This window comes from Dermacentor albipictus, chromosome 4, assembly GCF_038994185.2.
Source record: "Dermacentor albipictus isolate Rhodes 1998 colony chromosome 4, USDA_Dalb.pri_finalv2, whole genome shotgun sequence".
Taxonomy (NCBI): Eukaryota; Metazoa; Arthropoda; class Arachnida; order Ixodida; family Ixodidae; genus Dermacentor; species Dermacentor albipictus.
In genome coordinates, this window is record NC_091824.1 from 109,228,173 (window position 1) to 109,242,890 (window position 14,718).

Consider the following 14,718-nt stretch of genomic DNA (forward strand, 5'->3'; position numbering starts at 1 on the left):
CTCTGCAGTCTGACAAGAATATTGAGAGCACTGCCTGGGAGCCACAAGAACAAGTGGGGCTCACACGGTGCACCTGATAATACCTCGAATACTTTGGTACATTGTTTCAGCGTAAGGACAATGAAGTACTTTCTATCAAATAGATCAAGTGCCGGTTTTGAGACAGACAACAGGTGTGCAACGCGGCAACAAATAAAAGTTAAAGAGTGGCTCAACTGAAAGTACAAGCCCCAATGCTTTGAATCATCCAGTGCAATAATGTATTTTTTTACTTGTGCGTTTTGAATCTAATAATTCGGGGACCTAGAATAGCGAATTTCAATTTTTTTAGATTATACTAAACAAACAGAGGTTTTTCCCCTTTAAGTTCGTTTTAATGAGTGCCATCTGTACTTTCTGACGTTCTTTTTTTTATTCGGAAGCGGTCTACTGATTATAAAGAGATCATGTGCGTTTGTTAACTTATCTCGCTTAGCTACTTTCGGTAAATAATTCGTTCAGAATCAGCAATTGCCAAATGTCACACCTAGGCAGCGTTACATTTTGCTGCGCCGCTAACTGAGAAAGAAGAGAGGGAGGGGGGCATTATAAGAGTCCAGTTACTGTAAGTCGGCCTGTTCCATTATCTTATCTTTAGCTTGTACAAAAGCTTACGTAATGTAAAGGCACTTCGCTTCGCCGTGTTTCAAAATAGATACATGGCTTAAACTGCTTAAATTGCCAACTGAATGAGAAGACAGGACCTACTATGCCACAATGCCACGAATTATAAGTTTCATAGCATAGCCTTCGAGATCAAGCAGCAGGAAGGCAGCGAAAGTGCCAGCAATAACGGTACGTATTATCTAGAAGTTCATGATCTCGGCCATTGGTCCTGTTTCCTGTATTTTGCTTTCTTTTTTCTATTGTGTGCTATCGATGTACACACAGTTATTTCGCGCTGATCACCACGTGAAATGTTGGTGCGGTAAAATAAGTTGTACATGCCTGCGTTGCGCAGCGACGAAATAAGTGGCTTGTAGAACTGATTGTCTGCAAGCAAACGAGCGTAATTTTTCAGGTTGAGCAGTCCTCATCCTGGCACATAAATATATAGAGCTGTGTTTCTTTGCTGCGCCGCATTAGAGTAACAATAACTCGGTTCTTTGATGTTCGTGAAAGCTGCATATCACCATAACCGCAGAAGAGAACCGTAATACGTACACTGGAAGTCCCTCGTGTAGGTCCAGTTGTCGTGGCCGACCCAGGCGAAGCGCTCGTCGTTGTCGCGGTAGTAGGCGTTGTCGATGAGCTTGGCGCGCATCAGGTCTGTATACACGTTGCCAGGGACCACACCGGAGAAATGGTACGCTGCGAGATGGGGCACGATACACGTCACCATGAGTGAGATCCGCCCCTCCGACAAAGATATGTGAGTGGACCATGATTCCTTAACTCGCATGTAAATCTAAGTGCTCAAGCGTGTTTGGCCTTCACATCCTTCGATATGTAACCGCCACCGCCGTAAATGAACCCAGAATCTCAAGCTCAGCAGCGCAGCCCCATAGCCACCGAGCTACCATGGGGGTCTTATCGACAGCTGCGAGCGTAGTGAGCACAGAAACTCTTTCTGCAGGCACGCCGCACTGCAGCGTCACGTACTTGAATCGCTTTTGAGACTGCTGGGCCTACATACTGTGCGGTCGTTCAAAAAAAATTCACCGACAATTACGATACTCTCTAATGGAAAATTTTAGCGTAGCTTTATACGTGTTTTCATTTTGCGATATATTGAGGTAAAGCATTTGATAGCGACAGGTAGCAGAGTTGGCGATCGTCAAAAATCAAGCGCGTCGCCTTTTATACACGACTCGTCGAAGGTTCCAATGTAATCGCTGGCATCGCGAGGCTTCCAGAAAGTACTACAGAATACAATGAGATTACGAAACAGTCGCAAACCATGACAATCGAAACGAACTCGAACGAGGCCAAACCAAGCAAACCCAACAAACGCGAGCGAGAGCTAGCGCGAGCAGACGACAGCACGAAACGAGCGGTCCGGCTGAGACCAGTTGCGAGTACGCATCGGGCGCTTGGACGGGTCCGCGCGACACCAGTTACCCGCACGCACGTCACTGAAGGGACCGCTCTTATTGGTCTCTGCTGTTCGCGGCTTGCGTCTTTCATGTCCCACTCAGCGTTTGCTCTTTCATCTTTCGCTTAGCTCTTTCGCTGGGTTACGCCGCCGTCGACGCCGCGGTCGCCGACGCCGACCCTCGCCGCAACGAAAGCGAAGGAGCTGCGCTCTAGAAAGAGGAAGAATACGAACAAGGGCATTCTTATGACACTGAGTTGATGCTGGCTGCATTGTCGAAGCGTCTCCCCACTTCGCATATAACGCTGTCCAACGGGCTAGTTGGCTGGCACATTCTCGATTTATCCTACGAGCGCAATATAAACGGTACACACGCAGAAGACGCTAACACAGTAAACGCACCTGCGCCTGCTCTCTGTGTTCGTTGAATATCGCCGGTAACATCAATAAAAAAAACTTCGCACTTATTCAGCATCCGTAGTTTACTGTGAAAAAGAAAGAATCAGCAGTGCAAAAGTTAGAATGCTAGCTCCCTTCGGAACTGCAAGATGGATTTCGCATTCAACCGAACATCGCAGCATTGCGCGTTCAATCACCACTCGAAGTTACCGACACGATATTTCACCATGTGCATGTGTTCGTGCATCGATGTGTATAGCGCATGTTTGTGCCCACTCATGGTTTGTGCTCTTCGTTGCGTTGCAAGTGTGAATGACTGCGCACGACCTCAACAGCTGCCCAGAGAGCACAGTAAGGCGAGGGTGTGCGCGTGCAGGGGGGACTCGCGTAGGTGAGAAAAGCCTCTGCCTACTGTCTTCGCCGACGTGTACGTACATTTATTTCGATTGTACACCCTCCAGTCCCCGTTGAGCGGCAGCACCACGCCCAGGACCCTGGCGCACGCGGCCAGGAACGCGGCGAGACCCAGAAGCAGCGCTGGACGCCGGGGTCCCATGACCGGACAGTCTTCTTCTTGTTCTTCTTCTTGTTCTTCTTCTTCTTGTTCTTCTTCTTGTCGTTCTTGTTTCCAAACAATGGCTCATACCCACCACGGGGAATTGGCCAGGAGGCAAGGCGGTTTTACAATCTTTCAATGAAGGTCGAAACCAAAATAAAACTTAACGTTTCGAAACGCGGGTGGTAGAAAAGTAAATAAATGCAGAAATAAGAAGAATACCACAAAAGAAAATTCAGGTAAAATAATTTGCTTCTCAAAAATCAGCAGAAACCAAGGGTAGAACATAGCTCGGCCCAACTCATCCGTATGCGCTTCAGCAACGCTACAATATTGACGGAGGGTTTCAGATTGCTAATTTGCACAACAAATGGCGTGGAATACCGCGAATCTAGAAAGCGTTAAGTGAAAAAAATATATACATTTGTAACGAAGGAGAACCGCCCGTCAGGCAGGTATGCATCGCCAGACTTTACGTGCGGGCCCCAGTTTGGGTGCTTGCAGGGTAAAACCTCCACAACGAGTTCGACCTCTCACTTCTTGCGCAACCTGCAGATGCATACCTTAGCAGTATAACTACATTATGTGAAAACAGACAAGAAATTCTGCGAAACGCTCGTAAGTGTAGTAACTATTTGAGAGAGAAAGAGAAGGGAGCTCTTTATTAAAGGCACATATTTTTGCCCGGCGTTCTGCAATAGGGATATTCTGCAATAGGGATGTGCATTCAAATTTCACATTTTCTCCAATATTCTAGTGTATCGCATCGAGATGATTTTACAGATGCAGTTTACATAAATGCGACATCTGTCTTTGGTGCAGAGTTACGCGTTTGTAAACTTTGGTCTTTTACATTCTTTCTTTTATCTTGCCGGTTTTCGGCAATGCTGGTAAAAAAATTTCCAGCTACAAAATCAAGGTTCTGTTGGCTACATTTGGTAGAAGTCGACTTCCTCTCCTCGGCTGCATTAAACTTCACTAAAATCGGTTCAGCAGTTGTATAAAAAAAGGCATTTCTCAATTTTGCATGTATTTGATGATTCCAATGGGCCCTGTGCTAAAGCTTCCTGTTAACAAGAATTGTTTATAAAAATACAACTTTTCGTCCATCTCTGAGTTATAAATAACAACATATAGCACGTGAAAACGTCAAATACTGCCTGAAAATATTGATGTATGAGGTCTAGCATAAAAATTACAGCTTAAGAAAATTACACGCATCAAGGTATGCTTTTTCCGTGTGTTTCTCATAATAACAAAAAAAGGATTATTAAAGAACATGGTTGCCAAGTGTACGATGCTATTATAATCATGGAGTGTTTTGAAATTGTTTGGTAAGGTGTATCTTATTACTTTTGTCCAGTATTTGTGTGCGTCTGGCAGGAACCATTAATTATTATTCCGTATACCATAAAAGCTCGGTCGTCGTGTTAAGAGTTGCAAAAAGGTTAATCTAAAAATAAATTATTGATTTTTATATTTTTATTACACTGATTAATTAATCTATTTGCCAGGGACTCCTATAAGTAAAAGCTAATGCATTAAACTGAACGAAGCTAGCCTACATTTGCAAACTGACAACCTTTAGAATAATGGCTGTGGTAGTCGCTCTCCTCTACGCCTTTTTTGATGTGCCGAAACCACAATGTGGTTTGAGGCACGCCGTAACGGGGGGTCCCTAATTAATTTTGACCACCTTGGGTTCTTTAACGTGCACCCAACGCACTGTACACGGGCGTTTCAACATTATGATGTGGCTAGCGTGATAAATATAGCCAGCAGCTTGCGAAGGCGTGCAGGAGAACGAGGAGCCCGCTTTCGCTCGGGGAGTCTGTGTGCAAGACAATGGCTCGAGTCGGCTTTTACTACAGCAGGTTCATTTACTTTCAATTTAAGTTCTTTTTTTCTGTTTATTGATTTCAAGTATGTTACAGTCAAAGGGTAACAAATATACATGAAGGGGTCCCACAGCGGTGCAACGTAATGGGACTTTTTGTTATATTGACTCTTAAAGCATGATTAGAGCTGCTGCTGAACATAGTGGTCAAGCGTAATGTTATCATTAGATGTCCGAGAAATGGAAACTAAGAATTGAAGAAATCATCAGGAACAGCGAAACGTCGTCAAGGGCTAGAGTACAACAATTTATATGAATTATGAAACAAGAATCTTTTAGGAATCGATTGAAACTCGTTAGGCATATTACATGATTTTACTAGCATTAAAGCCTGATGACTTGAACAGGGTAACTACGTACCTCAATTACTTCTGCATGGATACTTATCTATCCTTTCAGTAGTTCCTGCAATATTCCGCAATGGCCAAAAAATTGCGTTATAATTACGAACAGTTTCGTGTTATAACACTAACAGCTAATGTAAATGACTGCAACGACGCAAATCACTGTAACTGCACCTGACGTCGTGCTACTCGCTAATGCCGCTGACTTAAAACGCATCATCCAAGATTATGTATAGTTCAACCTCACCTCTTATGTAATGCCCCTTCAACGGAGCACTTGAGGTACTCAGTAAATAAATAAATTATGTGACACCATCATTTGTGTGCTATTTTCACGAGCTACGACGAATGAATAGACATGCTTGGGACCTTTACTCTTGTAAGAATGCGTTCTCGGAGTTAGGTAGCCTGATCCTGCTGATTTCTGAAGCGCAATGAATTTCAATTAATTTCATCCATAAACCGAACCAAACTGCCGAAAAGCGCAGCTGTCAGGCCCTTAGCAGAAATCCATTAGTGATGTGACTGTTTACGCCTCTCCTTCGTGTGGAAAAAGGCGGAGCATCCTTATGAAGCCGCAATCTAGTTCGCTTGGCAGAGAGAGAGAGATAAAACTTTATTATGTCCTTGATGGGGTCCAGGGGTGGCGGGGGTTGGACGACTAACCTCCAATCCCCCCCTTCCTCAGACGGCGGCCAGTCCTTGCTTTCTAGCGGCGTCTTCGGCCATCAGGATGGCCCAGAGCTGCTCCTCTGGGTGCAAGCTTAGCAGCAAAGTCTCTCACTGCTGGGCCGTAGTTATGACGCCTGTAGTGTTACTGCGGTACGTGTTGGTGGGTGAGGCTTTGGGGCATTGCCGGATAATCTGATCGTGGTCAGCGCGGGCCTCGCATGCTTTGCAGAGTGGGGAGTATGCATCGGGGTAAATGCGGTTGTATAGCACGGGGTTCGCGAAAGTTCGCGTCTGAAGTAGTCGCCAAATGGTGGATTGAGATTTATTTAGATGAGATTGACCGAGAGAAGCTGGTATGTTTCTTACGCACTAATTTTTAGGTGATGTCTGGTACTTACGCGTAGTAAATTCTTCCGTGTTAATTGGAGAAATTTGAAACGAACGAAGTCTGTTTGCATAAGTTCAGAAAGTTGCAATCCAATTATTATAAACGTGCAGTGGTACCTACAGTTGATCTATGATGAGGAGTTAAATATTATATTCATGTTCCTTAAAGATACATACGGTGAGTATCGTGTCGCGTACACTTAATCCGCTAGTACCTTGCAAATGCTATTCACAGCGTGTTTACAGGAGGTATTCAGAGACCTGGATTGGGAAGAATTGGGGATAAGAGTTAATGGAGAATACCTTAGTAAGTTGCGATTCGCTGATGATATTGTCACGTGGTAGTGACGGTGAAGAGAGAACACAGTAGCAGTACTGTGAAAGACAAAACTAGCTTTTATTGGGCGAACCTGTGCCCACAAAACAGGCTACACTTAAAGCACAACGATAGCGGCGAACACAGTCGGCGATCGTCGAAAATCTGATCAGCGGGTCAAGCGCGTCGGCTTTTATAGAGCAGTCCTCGAATGTTCCAGACTAATAGTTCGGACCCGTGTGCCTTCCACAAAGTTCTACACCATTCGCGTTACGCGATGAAATCAGATAACACAAGGTTCGGCGACAACAGACAGCCGGGTAGAAGCATCGATAACTTTCCAGAAACATCGGATACATTCAGGCGCGTCCCTCGCTGTGCGATTACAGTTGTCAAGCGGCGAGACGTGGTCGCCCGATAAAGATAAGTACACGTGTCAATACCCCCTCTTAAAAAGCATCGACCCGATGCTACATACAAGCGAAATAAAAACACCCGTAGCAAAGAAAAGAACAACAAAAAATAAAGAATTTCGTCAGCGTCCGTAAAAGGGTTTAAGGCGCACCACGTGGACCACTTCAGATCGTGCGCGGCGCCGCTGTGAATGCGAAATGCCGTCTGGCACGACCTCATAGTCCAGAGCGCCAATACGTCGGATGACCTTGTAGGGTCCGAAATAGCGTCGGAGTAGTTTCTCACTGAGTCCTCGTCGGCGTATCGGTGTCCAAACCCAAACACGGTCGCCGGGCTGGTACTCAACAAAGCGTCGTCGGAGGTTGTAGTGTCGGCTGTCGGTCCTCTGTTGGTTCTTGATCCGTAGGCGGGCGAGCTGTCGGGCTTCTTCGGCGCGCTGGAGGTAGCCAGCGACGTCAACATTCTCTTCGTCAGTGACGTGGGGCAGCATGGCGTCGAGCGTCGTCGTCGGATTCCTGCCGAAAACCAGCTTAAACGGCGTGATCTGTGTTGTTTCTTGCACCGCCGTGTTGTAAGCAAATGTTACGTACGGCAGGACGGCATCCCAGGTCTTGTGTTCAACGTCGACGTACATCGCTAGCATGTCGGCGAGGGTCTTATTCAGCCGCTCCGTAAGACCATTCGTCTGCGGGTGGTAGGCCGTGGACCTCCTGTGCCTTGTCTGACTGTATTTCATAATGGCTTGGGTGAGCTCCGCTGTAAAGGCCGTTCCTCTGTCGGTGATGAGGACTTCTGGGGCGCCATGTCGAAGCAGGATGTTTTCGACAAAAAATTTCGCCACTTCGGCTGCGCTACCTTTCGGCAGTGCTTTAGTTTCAGCGAAGCGGGTGAGGTAGTCTGTCGCCACGACGATCCACTTATTTCCGGTTGTTGACGTCGGAAAGGGTCCCAGCAAGTCCATCCCGATCTGCTGGAATGGTCGGCAAGGAGGCTCGATTGGCTGTAGTAATCCGGCTGGCCTTGTCGGCGGTGTCTTACGTCGCTGACAGTCTCGGCATGTTCTGACATAATGGGCGACATCGGCGGTCAGGCGCGGCCAATAATACTTTTGTTGTATCCTCGAGAGGGTCCGGGAAAAACCGAGGTGTCCAGCGGTCGGATCGTCATGTAGGGCGTGCAATACTTCTGGACGAAGTCCTGACGGGACAACAAGAAGGTAGTTGGCGCGGACTGGTGAAAAGTTCTTCTTCACGAGGAGACTGTTTTGAAGCGTGAAGGAAGATAGTCCGCGCTTAAATGCCCTGGGGACAACGTCGGTGTGCCCTTCCAAATATTCCACCATGCCTTTTAGCTCCGGGTCTGCCCGTTGCTGTTCAGCGAAGTCTTCCGCGCTTATCATGCCAAGGAAGGCATCGTCATCTTCGTCATCTTGCGGCGGCGGGTCAATGGGGGCGCGTGATAGGCAATCGGCATCGGAGTGTTTTCGTCCGGACTTGTAGGTTACAGTGATGTCGTATTCTTGTAGTCTGAGGCTCCACCGCGCCAGTCGTCCTGAAGGATCCTTTATACTCGCTAGCCAACACAAAGCGTGATGGTCACTGACGACTTTGAATGGCCTGCCATAAAGATAAGGGCGAAATTTAGCTGTAGCCCAAACGATGGCGAGGCATTCCTTTTCGGTCGTAGAATAGTTGCCTTCCGCTTTTGACAGCGACCGGCTAGCGTAAGATATCACCTGTTCGACTCCGTTTTTCCTCTGGACTAGAACGGCACCGAGGCCTAGGCTACTGGCGTCAGTATGGATTTCTGTATCGGCGTACTCGTCGAAGTGCGCAAGTACCGGCGGCGACTGCATGCGTCGTTTGAGTTCTTCAAATGCGTCGGCCTGCGGCGTTTCCCACTTGAACTCAACATCACATTTAGTTAGACGTGTCAACGGCTCTGCGATGCGTGAAAAGTCCTTGACAAAGCGCCTGTAGTAGGCACACATGCCAAGGAATCTACGCACTGCCTTTCTGTCGGTGGGCTGCGGGAACTTTGCGATGGCAGCTGTTTTCTGCGGGTCGGGGCGTACTCCGGATTTACTGATGACGTGGCCTAGGAACAGAAGCTCGTCGTAAGCGAAGCGGCACTTTTCTGGCTTCAGAGTGAGCCCTGATGACTTGATAGCCTCTAGTACTGTGCCAAGCCGCCTAAGGTGATCGTCGAAATTTCCGGCGAATACAACGACGTCATCCAAGTAAACGAGACAGGTCTGCCATTTCAATCCCGCTAAAACCGTGTCCATCACGCGCTGGAACGTTGCAGGCGCCGAGCACAGTCCAAATGGCATAACCTTGAACTCGTAGAGGCCGTCTGGGGTGATGAAGGCGGTCTTTTCGCGATCTCTTTCGTCGACTTCTATTTGCCAATAGCCAGACTTGAGGTCCATCGAGGAGAAGTACTTAGCGTTGCAGAGCCGATCCAATGCGTCGTCTATCCGTGGACGGGGGTATACGTCCTTCTTCGTGATCTTGTTCAGACGACGATAGTCGACGCAGAAACGTAGGGTTCCGTCCTTTTTCTTCACCAGGACAACAGGGGATGCCCACGGGCTTTTCGACGGCTGGATGATGTCGTCGCGCAGCATTTCGTCGACTTGTTCTCTTATAGCTTCGCGTTCTCGCGGCGAAACTCGGTAAGGGCTTTGGCGGAGTGGTCGAGCGTACTCCTCGGTGATTATGCGATACTTGGCGACTGGTGTTTGTCGAATCCTCGATGTCGTCGAAAAGCAGCCTTTGTATCGTCGGAGCAGACTTCTGAGCTGCTGTTGCTTAATCACTGGGAGACTTGGATTAATGTCGTAGTCTGGTTCGGGAACCATGGTCGTCGGGGTAGATGCGGCGGAATCCGAGAGGACAAACGCATTACTTGTTTCCAGAATTTCCTCGATGTACGCTATCGTCGTGCCCTTGTTGATGTGCTTGAACTCCGGGCTGAAGTTTGTCAGCAACACTTCAGTTTTCCCTCCATGCAGTCGAGCGATCTTGCGATGCAAATTTCACGGTCTAGCAGGAGACGTTGGTCGCCTTCGATGACACCTTCTACGTCAGCGGATATTTCGGTGCCGACCGAAATAACAATGCTGGAGCGGGGCGGGATGCTCACTTGGTCTTCGAGCAGACTCAAGGCGTGGTGACTACGAGGGCTCTCTGGCGGTATCGCTTTATCTTCCGACAGCGTTATTGACTTCGACTTCAGGTCGATGACTGCGCCGTGTTGGTTCAGGAAGTCCATACCGAGAATGACGTCTCGAGAACACTGTTGGAGGATAACGAAGGTGGCAGGGTTAGTCCGGTCATGAATGGTTATCCTTGCCGTGCAGATTCCAGTCGGCGTAATCAGGTGTCCTCCAGCGGTGCGAATTTGAGGGCCTTCCCATGCAGTCTTAACCTTCTTCAACTGGGCAGCGATGTGTCCACTCATGACGGAGTAATCAGCCCCTGTGTCCACTAAGGCGGTAACAGCGTGGCCGTCGAGAAGCACGTCGAGGTCGGTGGTTCTTTGTCTGGCGTTACAGTTAGGTCTCGGCGTCGGATCACGGCTGCGTCGTGTTGAACTGAAGCTGGAACGTCGCGTCGTCAAGTCGTCTTTAGTCGGTGTAGTCTTGGCTACCTGACTTTGTCGGGATGGCGGCGTGTCGTGATTATGTCGTCGAGATGGTCTCTTCGTCGTCTTCGTCGTCTTCGTCGGCGGCGGAGGATCTTCGTCAGTTCGACGAACAGCAACCGCACCTCCATCAGTTGCTGCTTTTAGTTTTCCGGATATGGGCTCGCTGACCGGCCCCGGGCTGGGCCAGTGTATGGTCGGCGCTGCGGCGACAGGTAGCGGTCTGGTGATGGCGAACGCAACGGTCGTCGAGAGCTCCACTGAGTAGCGGCGAGATAATCGGCGATGTCACGTGGGCGCTCTCCAAGCTGTGGACGCGGCGCGTTGACGGCGAACCCTCTCAGTCCCAAGTCGCGGTATGGGCATCGGCGGTACACATGGCCGGCTTCTCCGCAGTGATAGCAGAGCGGGCGGTGGTCGGGAGCTCGCCAAATGTCCGTCTTCCTCGCGTAGGTGCGCTGGGCGACGGGTGGGCGTGCTGGCGGCGGCGGCGGCGGACGACGGAATTGCGGCGTCACAGGGCCCTGGCGCGGTCGCGGAGGGGGGCCTTGACGGCGTGCGACGGCGGCGTAGGTCATCGCTTCCGGCTGGGGCTGTGGTGATTCTGGTTGCACCTCACGAACTCCAAGCGATCGGTGCACCTCTTCGTTAACGATGTCGGCGATCGAGGCCACTTGAGGCATCGACGAAGGCAAGACCTTGCGTAGTTCTTCGCGCACTATGGCCCTAATGGTCTCGCGCAGATCGTCCGTGGCCAGTGATTGAATTCCTGCGTAGTGGGTAGAGCTTGTACGGCGGTTGAATTGCCGGTTCCGCATTTCGAGTGTCTTCTCGATGTTCGTTGCCTCCCGAAGAAACTCTTCGACGGTCTTCGGTGGACTTCGTATCATTGCGCCGAAAAGTTTTTCCTTCACACCACGCATGAGAAGGCGGACTTTCTTCTCCTCGGGCATATCCGGGTCGGCATGGCGGAACAGACGTTTCATTTCTTCCGTGAAGATGGCAACATTCTCGTTAGGTAGCTGCACTCGGGCGTCGAGCATGGCTTCGGCCCTTTCCTTGCGCACGACGCTCGTAAAGGTGCGCAGGAAGCCGGTACGGAAGAGGTCCCATGTCGTCAAGGTCGACTCCCGGTTCTCAAACCACGTTCTGGCGGCACCTTCTAAGTCAAAGTACACATGCCGCAGCTTGTCGTCGGAGTCCCAGTTGTTAAAAGTCGCGATTCGTTCGTAGGTCTCCAGCCAGGATTCTGGGTCTTCAGTCGCTGCTCCATGGAAGGTCGGTGGGTCCCGAGGTTGTTGTAGGATAACGGGGGACGCTGGGGCAGCCATTGGAGTTGTTTTGACCACGATCTTCTTTGTCGACTCAGGTAGAAGTCCGTGCTCTGGGGGCAGTCCTTGCAGTTTGCGGCTGGCACGCTGGTCTTCGGCGATGTTAGTTTGGTCCTCGGGCTTCGGGCTTGGATCGCGGCTTTGCGGGAGCGTTCGGTACATGAACGCACTAGCACCTCCACCAGATGTCACGTGGTAGTGACGGTGAAGAGAGAACACAGTAGCAGTACTGTGAAAGACAAAACTAGCTTTTATTGGGCGAACCTGTGCCCACAAAACAGGCTACACTTAAAGCACAACGATAGCGGCGAACACAGTCGGCGATCGTCGAAAATCTGATCAGCGGGTCAAGCGCGTCGGCTTTTATAGAGCAGTCCTCGAATGTTCCAGACTAATAGTTCGGACCCGTGTGCCTTCCACAAAGTTCTACACCATTCGCGTTACGCGATGAAATCAGATAACACAAGGTTCGGCGACAACAGACAGCCGGGTAGAAGCATCGATAACTTTCCAGAAACATCGGATACATTCAGGCGCGTCCCTCGCTGTGCGATTACAGTTGTCAAGCGGCGAGACGTGGTCGCCCGATAAAGATAAGTACACGTGTCAATATTGCCTTGCTTAGTAACTCAGGGGACCAATCGCGATGCATGCTCACTGACCTGGAGAGGCAAAGCAGAAGGGTGGGTCTAAAAATTAATCTTCAGAAAACTAAAGTAATGCTTAACAGTCTCCGAAGAGAACAGCAGTTTACGATAGGTAGAGGGGCACTGCAAGTGGTAAGGGAATACATCTACTTAGGGCAGGTAGAGACCGCGGATCCGGATCATGAGAATGAAATAATCAGAAGAATAAGAATGGGCTGGGGTGCGTTTGGCAGGCATTCTCAGATCACGAACAGCAGGTTGGCATTATCCCTGAAGAGTGTATAACAGCTGTGTCTTACCAGTACTTACATACGGGGCAGGAACCTGGAGGCTTACGAAAAAGGTTCTACTTAAAGTGAGGACGACGCAAAGAGCTATGGAAAGAATGATGGGTGTAACGTTAAGGGATAAGAAAAGAGCAGATTAGGTGAGGGAACAAACGTGAGTTAAAGACATCTTAGTTGAAATAAAGAAAAAGAAATGGACATGGGCAGGACATGTAATGAGGAGGGAAGATAACCGATGGTCATTAAGGGTTATGGACTGGATTCCAAGGGAAGGGAAGCGTAGCAGGGGGCGGCAGAAAGTTAGGTGAGCAGATGATATTAAGAAGTTTGCAGGGACAACATGGCCACAATTAGTACATGACCGGGGTAGTTGGAAAAGTATGGGAGAGGCATTTGCCCTGCAGTGGGTGTAACCAGGCTGATCATGACGATGATGACGATCTTGCATCTGTATCTTCAATAGTTACCGCCTCAGTATTGGAATTGTATTTTTGCCATTATTCAATTTGACCCTATCTGTGTCGAGACTTGCTTCATACTACAAGCCGCAGCAATAGGGGCAACTACGTGCTATTTGCACAATTGTGAATGTACTTTCATTGCTGCTGCAGTGTTAACCAGCTTCAGCCTCTGCAGTCACACAGTTTGGCTCAAAAATCAGGTAATCAATGTTTTTTTATAGTACATGCCAACACTGTGTTCACCGTGCTTTTTAGAGTAACTTCAAATTACTGTTTTTTTTTTCACGACATATAGCGGATTCAAGCACGTGATCGAATTTATCTAGCAATCTTGAGAGCACATTCTTCTTTGAAATTGCTAATTAAAGCAATAGAATATAAGCAATGAACAATATTAAGCCGCAGTATTTCCTTTAAAGAAATATACGCATAATTTCTCGACAAGCAACTTTATACGTCATCTGCCTCTTATATATGTAAGCACTTAGAAATCCTTGGACCGGCATCACTCTGATAGTTTCCTTCGGAGGGAGTATGCCAAATTATGCTGGTAGTATATGGCTATACTTCGAAGCTTCGAAGTCTGGGTGTGTCCGGGTTGACGTGAACGAGCATGCGGTTTATGACGACAAATGGCATGTCGTTGTATTATGAGAAAGTAACTTCACAAGCAAGAAATCGCAACCTATACGATACCGCTGAAAATTGAAATTATACATACACAGCCTGTTTTACTTCGGTATAGTTTGCCGTTGGGCTAGTTGATACGTAATGTTACGATCGAAAACAATGCAAGAAGACGGGGCAATAAATAAATACGCACTGCCTGTCTATCTCCCTATCTTGTACCATTTTTTTTAGTTGTTCTCGTTGTCGACTTCACGTTTTACTACATCTGTTCCATATATGCCCGTGCGATGGGAAGTCCATTTCCTAATAAGTTTGCACCATTTCCATAATTACAAGACATTCACGTGTCATTAAGTCCTACGTGGTGCTTATGGGACCGTTGTTTACGCAATAACGAGCTGAAATAAAGCAGTGCGGCGCTTTTAATTTAGACATTAAAAATTTAGATACTAGTTTGGTCTAGTGTTAAAATGTGTGGCTCTCCACTAAGTGATTTATTTTGATGAAATGGGAAATGTTGGCAGCCGTTGTGTGTCTCTCAGCTTGCTGGTACTCGAGCTATGGACGCCGGCTAAAACTATATGTGAACATTGTACAAAGAGGTAGAAAGATTCCGGCACCGCCAAACAGAAGTCGTCTGCTGCAAAGCCAGGCG

The 14,718-nt window shown here is 48.4% G+C and overlaps 1 protein-coding gene across 1 annotated transcript in view; it reads right to left on the minus strand.

Annotated features, from left to right (window-relative positions):
• Positions 1-3,055, minus strand: part of LOC135914052 (beta-mannosidase-like) — a 51,382-nt gene extending 48,327 nt beyond the window's left edge. The window contains exons 1-2 of the mRNA XM_065446792.2: positions 2,909-3,055; positions 1,204-1,350 (exon numbers count right to left, since the gene is read on the minus strand). Coding sequence (XP_065302864.1) covers positions 1,204-1,350; positions 2,909-3,029 — 268 coding nt within the window. The 5' untranslated portion in view covers positions 3,030-3,055. The remainder of the gene's footprint in view (positions 1-1,203; positions 1,351-2,908) is intronic.
• Between the last annotated feature and the right edge of the window lie 11,663 nt (positions 3,056-14,718).